The sequence below is a fragment of the Thunnus albacares genome, chromosome 4, assembly GCF_914725855.1.
Source record: "Thunnus albacares chromosome 4, fThuAlb1.1, whole genome shotgun sequence".
Lineage (NCBI taxonomy): Eukaryota > Metazoa > Chordata > Actinopteri > Scombriformes > Scombridae > Thunnus > Thunnus albacares.
Genome location: NC_058109.1, coordinates 30370599 through 30386732, shown reverse-complemented (window position 1 = coordinate 30386732; position 16134 = coordinate 30370599). Strand labels below are relative to the sequence as shown.

At 41.2% G+C, this 16134-nt stretch overlaps 1 protein-coding gene across 1 annotated transcript in view; it reads left to right on the top strand.

Annotated features, from left to right (window-relative positions):
* The window catches only part of foxp1b (forkhead box P1b), a 158325-nt gene that overhangs the window by 128796 nt on the left and 13395 nt on the right, over window positions 1-16134 (top strand). Inside the window, exons 11-14 of the mRNA XM_044348881.1 lie at window positions 3061-3250; window positions 8476-8583; window positions 12999-13086; window positions 14408-14491. Of these exons, the coding sequence (XP_044204816.1) occupies window positions 3061-3250; window positions 8476-8583; window positions 12999-13086; window positions 14408-14491 (470 nt within the window). The remainder of the gene's footprint in view (window positions 1-3060; window positions 3251-8475; window positions 8584-12998; window positions 13087-14407; window positions 14492-16134) is intronic.

The window sequence follows — 16134 nt, the reverse complement described above, 5'->3', positions numbered from 1 at the left end:
TGCAAGAGAGTGAATTCTTGTAGCTGCACAACATCATTTAAGCTGTCTAGGAGAGGCCAGTGGGACAGTGACAAGACAAATTTGTCCGTAATATGAAAGCAAAGAATGTGGCGAGCCATGAAGTGCTCACAGAACAGCAGCACATCAGGGACAGCGGTGGGTAATGCGGCTGACCTGTCAGTGATTGATACATCCAGCAGTGGGCTACTGGTAATAGTTCCTGCAGCATTAGGACAGGACATATTTCAGGCCTAAGGGGTGCATATCAGCAGGCCAGTGATTACGGCAACATAAACAGGGGTGCAGTAAAGGTCCCAGCCTGACGGAACAATAAACTAATAGCGATGTCACTGTCCCCCCATGGCACCGGCACTGTGTGTGAGAAGTAACAGCTCGGTTTAAATAGCCCGGAGCACTGGGGGCCATTTTTTATTTGGGGGATGATGGCCTGCAACTGATGTCATTATGAACCTTAAATCAACTTTCTGCTTGCTTGAACATGGTCACCTGGGTACAGGGGGACAAGGACAGGAAAAGGTTGAAGAGCTCGGCCTGTCTCGGTGCCAGAGCTACCTGCAGAGGTAAAATTGAGTTGGGAGGCCGGTGATCAATCAAGTGTCCCAACAACATACATTTTTTAAAGTGCTTGTCCGTATTTCCCAGTCGTAATGAGTGGAATAGTTGTGTTGAAAAATGGAAAGAGGAAAGATAAACCAATCCAGCATTTAAAGGATGGACAAACTGGGGACTCAAGAAAGAGGATTTACAGATCAATGTCATTATGTGTCCCACAGTAATCAGATGGAGACCTCTCCAGAAGAAACTCAATGCGTTTTGTCCAAACACAAAATATAATACCCTGTGAGACATTTGTGTAATGGTATTTTATTGTCATTTATGTGGAATCATGAGCCATAGCTGTTGTTGAGTTTGAAGAGGTTAGGGTTAGATAGGAGAAGCAAGAGGGGAGAGGCAAACAGAGAGCAATAAAACTACAGACTAGATCCAGAAAGAGACAGCTTGGTCCCACTCCGTTACCTCTCTCATCAGACCGGTCTATCCGTTGCGGTTTCATCTGAGTAAACAGTGGTGTCGGGGTCACCAGGACTGCTGGGTAATTGAGCCAGTGTGGGCCGCCCTGTCAAGCACATCGGCTAAAAATACATCGCCCACTGTCACCGGGCACCAAGTGGGGGGAAAATGATTGTTCCTGCTGTCGGAGCGCAGGACATTCGCATCACCAGTGACCTTCCCCTTCTAAACCAGCCATCACAGAAAAAAAGAAACACGAAAATAAAACTTTTCTTCCAAAGTCTCCATATACCATCAAAACAACAATGGATCCTTTGATAATGCAACTGGAAATCAGTAAGCAGTGGATTTGCATGCTACAACACAGGCCTCAATATTAAGCATGTTTAGCCTGTCATGGACGTGCACTTCGATTAGGGCACATCAAGGCATTGAAGAGAATAAGTGAGAATACAGGCAGGCAGAATAGAGCGAGCATGTTTAAATATTCGAATGAGGAAAGACGCTCCTTGGAACGTGGAAAGGTTATTGATTTGTCCTGCAATCATTTCCTGCTCTTTGATATGCAAACGATCTAGTGTGAATTTACAGCAATCCTATCAGACTCATTTCACAGTTCTTAGCCCCTACGTCTCTCTGGAGTCCTCCGCCTCATTAGGCCAATGTTCTCCATTACCAGCATAATTAAAATCTTTAGTAGCTTATCAAATTAAAAATATTTTTGCTGATCGTATTGAGATCTTCACCTCAGAGTTATTTTCCACAACAGGAATAAATTAAGACTAAGCATTTTGCACACAATGTATTACAATCTGGTGCTTGAAAGGAGCACTTCTGGTATCTATAGAGCTGGTGATGAGAAACGGGAAGGGGGATCCAGAGAATATAAACCCAAGTAGATAAGCATGTGCAAATCATCTTTCATTTGCCAGTGCTCATTTTGAGAATGGATTTAATTAATTGTAATGTTAAACGAGTGGTCTTGCCCATTTGCTCTGTGGTTAAATTCACCACATATCCAAGGGCTTCTTTCACCATGCTTATAACATGTGGCTTAGTTAACACAGATTTGAATACCCATACAAATCCACACACATTCCCTATTAGATCTCTCAGTAGGCTATTAAAATATGGCTAACCCAGATGCCATCTGTTGTGACTGAAAATACAAATAGCCACAGACTCTGCGCTCATGAGGCTTAATCTTATTTTACATATCAGCTTTATCCTCATTTGTGTCAAATGAAAGCAGACTACTACGACACAGTAACAGACACACCATAGATGGACACATATATATTGCGTGCCAACAAAGGCTCTCTTCTCACAGACGTGGAAAGTGGGGTGCACAAACACGGCATTATCCTTCTTCATCCCGACTCTGGCCCTGGGTGTCGGGATCGCCGTCACTCATAGGCAGAAAAAACACACGCACTCCATAGATGTGTTTCCAGCACACAGAAAAATGTCTTCTGTCTTCAAGGGATTTTTTTTTTTCAAAGGGCTGTGTGAGCTACAGTGTGCTTGACTTGTTAAATGAGGTTTAAGTCTTCTGTGTCAATTGGAGGCGGTGCAGAGCTTTAAGTATTTTGCACATTAATGCTCTTTTGAGAATATTACCCCAGGGTCCTGTTTCTCAAGGAGGCAGGGGTGGGATGTTTTCTAGTGTTGCTATTGTAAACTTTTTGTTGTGTGTGTTCTGCACATGTCTGTTGTTGAGAGAAAATGATGGTGATTATTCCGATTTCATGCCTTGTCTGGGTGTTAATTATTTACTCTGGGCATGAAATTTGCGTGAATGCCAGGGATTTGTGTATACAAACACGCTTCAGATCACGGGAAAAATGGGAGGGAGAGAAGGAGGTGGAGGAGAAGGGGAGGCAAGAGCTCTCAGTGCATTACCCTGTAGTGGAATATTTTCTAATTAATACGCGGCTTTGTTTACAGACACTTTCATTTAATTAAGTGATGAAGAAGAGAGTTGGATTAGCTGTTAATTGATTTAATTATCCAATTTGTTTGTCTCAGGCATGATTCCAGCAGAGCTGCAGCAACTGTGGAAGGAAGTGACAAATGCTAACGTGAAGGAGGAGCACAACAACAGCAGCAACAATGGCCACCGGGGCCTTGACCTGTCCTCCCCGGCACCGCCAAAGAACACACTCCTCAACCAGCATGCCTCCACCAACGGGCAGTACATGAGTCACAAGAGAGAAGTGTGAGTACCTCCCTCTGCAAAGCCTTTTATATGTTTTTGTTGTCTTTCTTTTATTTTTTTTTTATTTGATTTTCTCACATGTTTTGCATGCTCTCACAATGGGTCCGTGAAGACATAAAAGCTGCAAATGATCACAGTTAGCGGCTTCATACAACAAGTTTTTCAAAGAGACGTACGTTACATTATATGTAACCTACAACTGTTAATTAGATGTGAAACGGTCTTTTCTGTCATCTTTGTCTAAAGCAAACAGAAGGCCTGTGTGGCGTATATTCCCATTTAAAATAGCAATTTCTCACAGGGCCTCAGTTGATGGACATGTCCCCATAGGGTTTGCACAGAGATTACTATTAATTTATCATTTGTAAGTATTATTTTCATTAAGTCCAACACAGTTTTCTGTATGCAAGTGGGGATTTTACAGGAACACCTGGAAGGAATACAGGGATTTGAAGAAATGTGCATGCAGTCGTAGTGGGATCCCCATACTGTTAATGAGAGGGTCAATACCTTGACCTGTTCCTGCTATTGTTTCACTTGCACATAGGAAAATGCAGCTGTGGCTTAAACAGCATTTCCATGAGAACATTTAAAAAGCTCTGAAAAGCTCCTTGTCGACCAGAAACTTTCTGATGTATTTAATCAATCGATGATCACCTGTCAGTTCAGGAGGAAAAAACATAACAAGAACAATAAACTCTTATGTGCTAGGAAAAACAAACACTGGGTGTATCATATTTTCAAAACCAGGATGAATCATCTATGAAAGGCATTTGCTCTCTGAGATGAGTGTGTGTGTGTCTTTAAGGAAGGAATTAATTTGGCATCTTACACATTTGCTTGTTTTCTTGCACCAAAGCCTGATCTTTGAACTGCTAGTGCGGAGCCTCCAGGCACCATGAGCTCACTGCGTAACATCTGACTTGTGTTTCAGTGATCAAAACCCACGCGTCATTATGAAAGCAATGCCGATGAAAACAAGTTTAGCACAGTAAACCAGCAGGCCTTTGGAGGTGAAGAGGGGCTGCTAGTGGGGGGAGGGAGGGCACAGGGGGTTGGAGAGAGTGACACAAAGAGTGTGATTTACTAATGCCAAGATACAAAAAGAAGGCAGCTGTTTCCTTTCAAGTAGTGCTATCGGTTTTAAATAGATTCACGCCATATTACCTGTACAGACTTATCCTCTTTGCTGTGTTTCAAAGTTATCTTCTAACACAGACATGCACACAGAGACACACACACCGCAGAAAAATAAAATAAAAAATGGGCGTTAGTTGCTCCCCACTTGACAGTATCCACAGGCTTCCAGTGCTTCATCCAGTGTCTGGCTGAATGTCTGGTTTTTGTGTAGTCAAAGACAAATCGCAGGGGAGGATATTGACTCGCTCACTCCATCACACATTGTCGCAAGCGAGCAAACAAGGTGAGCATCGATGGCAGGAAAAGGCAAGAACCAGTCTCAGCTGAGGGCTCCATGAAACATTGGAGAAGACATAACGCAAGAGCTGGCAGCCCTCTGCCTTGCGCTGACTGTCAGAGATTAAAGAAGATGTCAACAGCAGTTTAACACAAGCTTAAGTGAAGAAGGCAGTCTCAGTCTGAATATTCTCGCAGTATCTTAGATCTGTCAGAAAACCAAGCAGGTTATTCTCATCCACCCCATCTGCTCCAGAAAGTCGTGGATTACCTACCTAGAGTTTCAAATGTGCAGTTACTAGGAACAGATGACTGATACAAAGTGAACACAAAACATTCCTTATTAAATCCTGAATGATGCTAATTTAGATTCACACAACCAATAAGCCTTTCTTGTGTTCATTTTGGAACGTTTAAATCGCACAACTATCAAGAGCATTATTGCTCTTCTTTTGATGATGCAGACTCAATTCTAATCAGACTGCATGGGAAAAAAATGAAATATTATTAAGTATGATTATTCTAAGCAAGGCTCTGAGAAAACGTCTGTGTTATAATCCAGGGATTTGAATAATCAGGTTGAAGATAATGGGCTGGGCCGGCCTGGGCGTAAATAGAGAGCATCCACTCATCCTCCCAGTGCTGAACTTAATGAACTTTTAATTGATGCGGTTTTGCAAGTCCTTTTGTCATGCAACAGAAACAAGCCTCTCTGCTGATGGGCCTGTTTTCCCGACTGGCTTCAGATTGGTTTACAGCAGGCCCTAAGTACCATGTAGTTAGTTTCATGTGTCATATAAAATCTGCCCAGGCACAACGACGCCTGCAACTAAAACCTTAAGTGCATCCACAGTAATCACTCACCGGCTTTGCACTTCCGTCTTAAGGAAGGAGGAGAAATTCAATCACTGCCGGCTTGACACACCGAAGACGAGGCACGTGTTCCTGCTTTTAGTTGTCTCAAAGAACACTCTGGCAAAGCAAGCTGGGATTTCTGTTTGTCTGAATAACATCCCTGATATGACCAGGGTCTGAGTCACTCAATCTGTCAGTCCATGTTGTTTCCCAGCCCGAGAACTGTGATGCATAGATAGAGATATACCCCTGTGAGCCAGGTCATCTTTATTCAATGATTTGCTTATTTAAATGAAATGTGCCTGATCTGTATCTGACACAAATTCCCAATACGGTGCTGCATCAGCTTTGTAGGGGGAGCATCCTCACAAAGCGCTTGGCCCACTTTACTTCCCAACAACCATCAGTAAGCACAGCTCGGGGACTATAACACAGCAATCTGTTAAGGAGATAAATAATCAGATTTGGCACAGCACTCCCATCTCTCTCGCCTTTGATTTGTCTTACACAAGAAAAAAATGATAATTAAATCATTTAGGGTAAACCATGCAGTGGCACAGAGAAGACAGGCAGAAGGAGAGGATTGAGTATAGGGCCTAGAGAGTTGAAGAGGGATGGGGGTGATTGTTGAGGGGGGGGCCGGGGGGGGGGCACAAGGGAATAGGCTAACATTAGCAGAAACAGTGAGGGAAAGTGTTGTGACTGGTTTCACACACTGCAGCCAGACTCTGACCTACCATGGTGGACATCAATCTCCTCACTTTTGCTGATAGATTGAGCCCATCAGCACACAGTGCCATAGATCATGAGTTGTTTATGGCCCAAAGCATCTCATCAAAAGAAGTGAACTTGAAAACAACTGGCTACAAGCTGTCGAAGTCATCTTTGTGTGCAGTTCCTCTTGTCTGTCTGTCTACACATAAACACAGTGCAACACCTGGAAGATTCAGACATTTCTGCCCGGTTCTATAGGCACTTTAATGTTCCTTCTCCTCTAAAGGAAGCTGATGACACGGTTTTCCTCACAAGATCATTAGAGTGTTCTTCCCCCGGGCTGCCTGACAATAATAACATCCTGACAGACCTGTCGTGGGTGCAAGTCAAATTTAACGCAACGCAGGGAACTGCAGAGCGTTTCTTTTTTTTTCATTTTTTTTTTCATAGTGCTGAACGTGTTCTCAAATGGGAGAAAACCCCATGAATCCTACACTCTTCTCCTATTACACTAATGTAGCTCATTTGGTGTAAATTCTGTCATTTACTACTGTTTAGCCATCCACCGTTTAAAAGGGCTCTTCTGCTGCTAGCCCCTCACAGCGCTTTGTGCTCACTGATTCCCAGCGCACTCCACATTTCAATATCTTATTAATACAGAATTAACCAACAAGCCTGCTCGCAAAGAATTAAAAAAGGATCTCTTTAAATTAAAAACCAGCATTACCTTCACCAGTCCACACATTTCCTTGTTAAAAACTCATTATAATAGGTCTTCCGCCATCTATTTATTAGCTGTATCAAAACAGAGGTCTTAATGTGAATGCATAATTCATAATTGAATAAAAAAAAAATCTGACTTTTGAAAGAGGGAGAAAAAGCTGCTAACCACATTCATGAATGCTTGACTGCTTCCTAATTGCAATGCAATTATCACATGTTATGAACAATGTGAACTCTTAAGCAAGTAATTATAACACAAGGAAACCTGTGACGACCTTTAAAATTTCCTACTTGAGGTACAGCTTTACTAACATTGATACAAATGAGATTTTAATCTGAACATCAGCTTGTTTAATCCTGCAAAATTGGCAAATGGTTAGATTACTTTCTTTTTTGTTAATTCATTTTTTACATCAATTTTTTAAGACAAAGCAGATGGATGATTGGATGAGCAATGCAAGATGTTATTTTTGATATTTAATTTTTTAAGACATCCCTTGAAGTAGTAGTAGTATTAGAAATGATCTCTTGTCGTATATACGTATATGAATGAGATTTTCAAGGCTAGGAGTTATTCCCAAATGGGAACACAACAGTTTGTGGTGTAATGAATCTCCCTATCCGGCCTGTTGTCATAGAGAGCAAGTCTCAGACTGGAAGAGAGGCAGCAGCACTGTGCTCACGAGCCACCAGAAGCACAGGTGGTAGCGATATAGGCCAGTCCCCCAGGCTCTTGTAGCTGAAAGTTGTGTGTCTTGTATAGTGCCTGTGTCCATATGGCTGCCTGTCTCGCTCTCTTAGCAGACATTGCCTCCACACAGGCCGCTTTTTCTCAGCACTGATTGTGGTTAGCTGTGGTTCCACGCCTCTCGCCATATGGAAGATGTTGTAAAGTTTGTTTTTCAGGGATGTTCCCGCTATTTAGACTGATTGTACGAAGCCATGCGCTCCCCATGGATATGTGCTTGTCAGCCCCTGGTGACATGGATTGGTCAGTAGATAAATTGATACCAGGCAGGGATGTTTACAGTTTGTGCACGATGTGAAAGTGCCTGATGCTTTGGAGGGGGTTTCATATTGTGGCGCACGCTCCTCCAGGTGGGCTCTGGGACATGATGCAGCAGGCAGCGCAGGAAAGCCAGCGACTGAGGGAGCGCCCTAGCAGTCTTGATCAAAGTGAATTGCAACATGGCTCAGTGATACTAAATAATTACATATTGATTCGATTGTGTTTTCACAACATGAGCCCCCTATTTTAAGAGCAGGGCAAGCAGAGATCACATAGATACCCTGATTCCACACAGCCCAAGGATCCAAGATGAAGTTGAAGTCAATGTTTTCATGTGGAAATAACATACAGCACACACAGGGAGGTGCTAACCAGGCAACAGCTGTAACAGTGGACACCATCATCTTTGACCCCTTGACCACAGGCCTGTAAGCGTGTTTATGTTCCAGAAAACTTGTGATCTATTTTCATTAATGGCTGTTTCTCTGTCTCTGCATCTCTCTTCCAGATCCACGCTAGAAGAGCCTTCCCCCCACAGTCACCCTCTCTATGGTCATGGTGTTTGCAAGTGGCCTGGATGTGAAGCGGTCTTTGATGATTTCCAGTCATTCCTCAAGTAAGTAAAAGTCATACTCGGAGCTACATTTCTATCCAAGTTTGTTTGTCCTCGTGTTGGGTCGATTACACATTTTGTGACCCCCAGCGACTCAGAGGCACTACAGGTGCAGCTGGTTGTTATTCCTGAGTGTGGGTGCCGGGGTTGGCCCTCACTTGACAAGGGTACTGTGGCGGGGTCTCCTTCTGAGAACGGCATGGGCCTCTAATTCCTGTGATAAGTGCAGTTCCCATGGTGACGGGGGCCGTTTTTCCCAAACAAACAACGGTAGGATGTTTATCTGTGGCAGCCCACACTTAGGGCGCACTGCATGTTTGCCCTTGTCACTGGACAGGGGGATTGGTGTGTGTGTCTTTGACTGCCTCGCTCAGCTCTTTCTGTCTCTTCAGTGGTCTGTTTGTCTTCCCCCCTCCTTTCTCAAGCTTTATTTTTTTGTCTCGTTTTTTGGTTAAAAGTGTTTCTTCATTTTATTGTATCACACCTCAACACTATGTATGCATGCAAAAGCAGCAAATTAACCATGTATACTGTACTTAGAGAGCTTCAGCTAACTCAGCATCACCTGCTGTGTAGCATCTTTTCAGTGTGAACTGTGTAACAGGTTCGACCCCGTCCAGCCTGACACAGGCCTTTGTTTTGCACCATGATTCCCTGTCTGAGTCAGACCCCTGGTTTACTAATCAACCCTGTGTGCAGTGTGCTGTAGGTAATCCAACACATAACAGCGCCATGGTTACGGAGAGGATGAAAACATCTGCGTTGTGGCAGCAGATCAATGGCTCACTGTCACCCCGGATTAGTCGCACTTTAAACAAGATATGACACAATTCCATTATCCTAAAACAAGCACTCAGCGAACACACAGTTTCCTCACAGACGCAGGAGAGAAAGGTGCTGCGGCGGGCCGCCTCACAGACAGCTGAAAGTTTTGACTTTCTTTGTCAACATTCTGAATCCTCTTTTGATCGTTTAAATAATCCACTTTGAGCGCAGTTTGCCTTTGAAAAGCATATCACACTAGATTGTTTAGTAGTTGGATATGAAGTGCAGCACCATTTCTGTGGGAGATGAAAAAAGAGGCAGTTATGTATTTTTATTTTGATTTAATAAACATCTTGTGACACATAGTTATTAAACCATGGATTACACACAAACACTTTCACACATAGACACACATATTTTAGCTTTGGGAGGGCCCCTTTAAATCCATCACTATTTATTGTATTCTGACATTGCCTCACCCTTTGTTTATAGAAGAGAGGGGAATTAAATTCTATGCGCCCGGTAGAGCTCTGCCTTAAAAAGTCTCTAAGTGCACTCTGCTATGTTTTTACAAGTGTTTTTATCATGGCAACATCTTGTTTACTTTAGTTGCCTGCTCAAACTGCTTGGAACATGTTAAGAAAACATTTGGGGAGAGTCTCCACAAAGCTGCCTTTGTTTAACAGCAGGCAAGAGTGCGAGCAGCTCACCAAGGTGTTAACTCTCAAACCCTTAAGCACTTCCACATGAAACCCAGCAACTGATACTGCAGGCCTCCAAAAAGAATCAAAAATAAAAACAAAGAATACATCAGGCATTATAATGCTCTTACAAAAGTCTCCTAAGGTTGAGAGAAATGTTGAAAATATAAGTGAAGAGAGGTGTGTGTGTGTGTGTGTGTGTGTTTCTGTGAGTGTGTAGTCAGCAGAACACAGTGTACTGTGTACCAGAGAGAAAGAAAGGTGAGGAGGACTCTAACGTCAACCAGATTTCAGCTCCACATGCCAACAGTAACAACTAACAGGGGACTGAAATGTTGTTTTAAACTGTGTGTGTATTTATTCTATCTTTTAAAGAAAACATTACATACCTACACGCACTATTTTGATAAATACAAAGCACCAAATCCCTGTTCCTGTTTTCGGGTTCAGCACACAGATGGGTGGGGTTGGGTTCATAGCGGAGCCTGGTGTTTTTATCGGGGTCAAGACCTATCTCTTCAGTGTCCAGTTAGAGGTCAGAGCCAGTGAAACACTGCAGTGCCCTCTAGTGCTGCACTGTCTGTCTGCTGAAACCACAAGAACTCCTCTTTCACACCTCAGTACATTCCAGTAATTGTTTATGAGTTATATTAAGCCTTATCACTACAAACCACTAAATAAACAACACAAGCAACATCAAATTAATTAATGTAAATTTAAAAAAATAAAACAAGTTGTATGTTTGAAAAACTTACTTAGACTAAACCTACAAAATAAATGCAAACATAAAATTAATTTTAATAGCCCAAATGATTTGAAATATGCCTCAGAAATTTGTAATGCATTTTAAATGTAAAAGCTACTGTAAAGATGTGTGCATTTAATTTAAAATTCCTAACCAACAGTTAAGAAGATAAACCATCCACAGGGACAGCCTTAAGCTCTGGGTCCAGTCTATATAATTAGAAATTGTAAAAGAAAAAAATTGTAGGCAAACTAACTGATATGTAAAAAGCCGACTGTTGCAGGAATGTCTATTTAACTTGTTTTATTGTGGTAATTTACATTAGGGACTGTCATCCTGCCAGAGAGCTTTTAAAAGTGCCTTCATTTGAAGTCCAGAAAGTGACACATGCCAACGTTCATAGTCTCTCTCGATGTCAATTCCCCGTATCCCCTGCTCCCGTGTCCAGACACTCCTCTCAAGGCTGCATTAGGGCCATTTGAATATTTCATTTCCTATTAATTATGCACTGTGACTCTCCATGTCATTAGAAGAAATAAAGTGGAATGTAACAAAGGATGAAAAGAAGCAGGGCACATGTCTCCTATGAACAGAGAAATTCCAAAGCTGCTCACGTAGGCCACCCTTCATTGAAAATTCAGTCTGTGCCAGTTAAATTGAAGTTGAAACGTCTTTACCTATTATTTTCTTCTTTGAAATTTAGTAAGATGTCCTGAAATGTTTACCAGTTTCATTTTCCAGCCTACTTAATTAAATGGGCATTTATTTGACTCAAACAAATGGAAAGCTCAGAGAAGTCTGAATTGATTTCAGCGAGGGGGTTATTGGCCACGCTTTCTTTAAATATGCCTTTTTAATTTCTTTTTCGCCACAATAATTAACTTCAAGTGCTGAATGTATATCACAGTCATTTTGAAAAATGTATTATCAAAACACAATAGGAAGACCTGAACGGGGGGGAAGAGACCACATTTCCCATAAAGATTTAAATCATTTACCTCAAGGTTGAAAACACCGCAGCTGAACAGAAACCTTCACATTTCGAGCAGAACACTATCAATTTTCCTTCCCCTCACATCTGTCTGTTTTCTGAGTGTATGTGTGGTGTTTAATGCACAAATGTGTTGTCTGTACGTAAAGCAATGGCATCAAATTTATTGGGCTATCATAACGCCATAATGACAACACTGTGCCTTCACAGGTTGACTCTGGCTATTTTTGATTTGCAGTAAATGACAGAAAAAGTGCATTTGAAAAGCCAGGCGCGTTACACACCTCTCTCCCATCTGCTGGCGCCACTGTGTGCACACAGAGACATGCCTGGTGACAGTGACCTACATGGTCACCGAAGATGTGATATAATTTATGATATATATAATATATTGGATCCATTAGCGAGCATAATGAAGTAGTGAAATGAAAGGGTATTTGTGAAATCAGTTCAAACATCCTGCTCGGATTATGATTAAATGATTAATGAAATGCCCCTGCATAAGCATTTTCAAACAGTAATTCATGCGGCGGCTGATAAAATTCCTCCAATCATATTTCCTTCACTCGTGAACCTTATCTCCACCATTTTATATAAATCACAGAAAAAACCCTGTCTGCTGCCCGGCGAGCTACTTATTTAGATTAGTTATAAACGTACAGGAAAAGAGAACATCTTCGCCGTATAAAATAATCACGCATAATTATATCCATAATTCAAGTTGGTGACAGATCCCATCTCCTCGCCCTGTTGTCCCCGGCTTTATTTGAATTCTCTTAATTTTATTGACACAATTAATAGAAAAAACACCCAAAAGAGGGCAAATCCGACCAGGCAAAGTGAAGCTGCAATGAGAAGAAATGATATCAGGGCAAGGAGTCCAAACTAGAATTCTTTAATCATTCCTCTTATCTGTGTGCTGTAGGTGGAGCAGACATGACTGTCATAAAATATTAAGTGTCATTCTTGTATGTTAAAATAATAATATAATAATAATATTTCTTCTGGTTCTTGAGACGTTGCATGTTTAAGCTGTGCATAATATTTACCTAAATGTTACCACATATTCTCTATGCATTGTGCTTTATTCAATTGCCACATTGCGTCATTAAAGCAGACATCACAGGACTTTGTTTCTTACATCTAAGAGGCTACAGAAGGTGAAAGCCAAACTGATATCAGCTTTTTTGTGTGTTCTCTGTTTTTTGTTTTCCAGGCATCTTAACAATGAGCATGCCCTTGATGACAGGAGCACGGCCCAGTGTCGGGTGCAAATGCAGGTCGTACAACAGCTGGAGCTGCAGGTATTGTCTCAGCGTTTGTTTTGGCCCAAATATTTATGTGTCTTCTTCTCCTGACACTTCCGCAGTGTCTGCCGAACCCCTCCCTGCCTGTCTGATATCAGCCATGGGGTCACACATGGAGGGGGGCAGCAGAATGAAATAATTTTGTACATTTGCAAGTAACTAGTCATTAAAAATGTGTTATGTATGCATGACAGCCAGGAAAAGATATATGAAGGGCCCGGGGCTAAGTAGAGAAGATAATTACATTTTGAATTTTACTGGGTTTTAAAGTTATTTATGACTTTTAACTGTTTAGCACCAACAATAAAACACTTGGTGAAATGACTCGGCAGCGTAGTGTGGACGGGAGCTCAATGTTGAGTGAGTTAAAGGAACAGCAAGATTATTGTTGCCCACCGCACGCAGAAAACTGTTGATAATCAGTGATTCTAATACCGTGTCTTCTATGAGTGGTCTTTCTCTGCAAGAAAGAAAAATATGCACGTGGACATTAAGAGTGCACTTATGGAAAAAGACATGGTTCACTGTCATTCCATTAAGGGGACTTTGTAATGGCGAGCGAGTCCTAAGTGTGTCTGTGTGACAGTGGTGGGCTACATGGTGAGCATGACCACTATGCTAATGTAAGGTTGCTCTTGTTTATTAGCATTTATAAAACGAACCATAACATCAAACTATTTTTTTCATTAATTGCTGGCTGCTAGAGTTTCTAAGCAAATATTAGCAAGGATCAAATGTAATGTATTCCAGATTTTGTGCAATATTCACATCACATGTTACCCATGTAGTACTCCAAAAATGACTGATTATGAATATAAAACAGTTGTGGTTTACAGAATGTTAACCTTAAACAATGAGAGTTCAGTTGCTCAAACATTACACCATACCAACGTCCTGTTATTTCCGCTCTGGTGGTGTATTATCCAGAGAGATGGAGCGAAGGTTTATCAGACACAGACTTCCTCTGCATGCAGCCTATCACCATAATTTAAGCTGGCAGCTAAGACAGCGCTGAGTTTCAGACAGGTAGAAGGGGCCTGGGCTTGTTATTGGCTATGAGATGCAGTATATTTTAACCTTGAATTGGAGTAGTTAGATTGTCTGAAGTGGAGAGCTGTTGACAGCTTCCAAAAGCATTTTGAAAACAAATAATTACACAATCCCAAGAGCAAAAATATCGATTTGTTCAAACACACTCATTGTGAACCCGTGCCTTCACTGCAAAGGGATGTATGGAATTAATATTTGTAAAGAAATAGATTTTTTTTCTGTGTGTGTGTTCATGAAAAATGTAATGTGTTCTCCTTCTTCATTACAGCTAGCAAAAGATAAAGAGCGTCTGCAAGCTATGATGACGCACCTTCATGTCAAGTCCACGGAGCCCAAAGCCACCCCACAGCCGGTGAGCAGCAACCCTGTCATACGTCTCTCTTGTCCCTCCCCCATCCTTTTGTTTGTCCTAATTGGCACACATGTATTCATTAGTCCATTCCTCCATCTTCTTATTTATCTGCTAAATAAAAACAGCTGTTGTCTTGAGGGAGACAGTAAATATTGTTTGGACCACATTTGCTGACATCCGAGATTCAATTTGGTGTCTGTGATGGACTGGATGCACTCTGTAACAGCCCCCATCTCAGCTTCAGAGAACCAGTGCCTGTTTGAGCAAACAGAAAAGATGGGAAAGCACAGGAAAATAGGCATAATAATTAATAACAGCAAATAATAGATATTATATTTTATAGATAGATTATTTATTATATTGTTTTTTAATGCTTTTAAAAGCAAAGTTACAAAGTGCTTTCCTGTCAGATAACATAGGATCAGATAAGAAACATTTATTAAAACACCAACAACAAATTCATACGAATGCATGTCAAATAATCAAAAGAAAGAAAGAAAAAGAATGCTAAATCTTTAACAATACTTCTATTAAAGTAATAAACGAAAGTGTCGAAAAGTGTGTTATTTTAAGATGTTGTTGATGAATTGATATATTGATAGAAGATATTGCTTAGTGATCTAGAAAGAACATTGCTGAGGTGATTGCTAGATGATGTCAAAATGTGGTATTCCAAAATATAGGAGCACCTGCTGGTTTTGATTTTAATATGGATTTTATTGTAGATGATAAGAGATGCTTCTCTGGGGACTTTTTAATCCTCATTTAGGGTTAAAGAGTTGTCAGGAATTACCCTCAGCCATCCTTTTAAAGTATTCTCATCTCAACATAGGCTAATATTGGGTCATGGTCTAACTTCTTTCAGTCGGGCATTCAGAAGGAAAAAAAACGCAATTTGACTTTTTTTTTTTTTTTTTTTTTGATGCATTAACATCTCAACAGAATTTGTGATTTTAGTTTAAGTTGTAGTTTTAACTTAAATGTTATTTAAATGGAGTTTGGCATCCAAGTCAACACCAGAATTTGTGATTGAACCTCTGTTCACCAGAGAGTGAACAAAGGTCATTCAGTAAAAATTATGATCTTGCAGGATTGTTTTGAATATATGTTATACACTGGTGATTGACCAGAATTTGTTTCAGATATACACCTGAAATTGTGAAATAAATAAACAGATCAATTTATTATCTTTGTGACACATTCCAAAGATCATGCTTATCACTCTTAATATATGTCATGCCATAAACCCTACTGCTTAATCCCTATCCTATAGGGGCAAGGGCTTAACATATGGCATTTTAGTGTCTGCTCTGCACTGTTTTGTCATGTTTAAGAAGGGGCCTCAGCACCATATTTCAGTCTGCATGACAGTTCATTCAGACAGCCAAATGTGAAAAGATCATTTTCCTGCAGGGCGTGAATTAGAAATCACACATGCACACATGCACACAAATGCACAATATACATGCAGGAGTCCTGTCTCTCAACACATTGTGCAGCTTGGATCATTTATTTACAGTCAGAGAGGTGGCTATTGACGTGCAGAGGCTGCATGTGTGCTCCACACAGCGCAGCCAGTCAACATAAAGCGCCTGGAGATGTCGAACGACAATAGGCTGTCTGTTAAAGCTGTGCATGTGTCA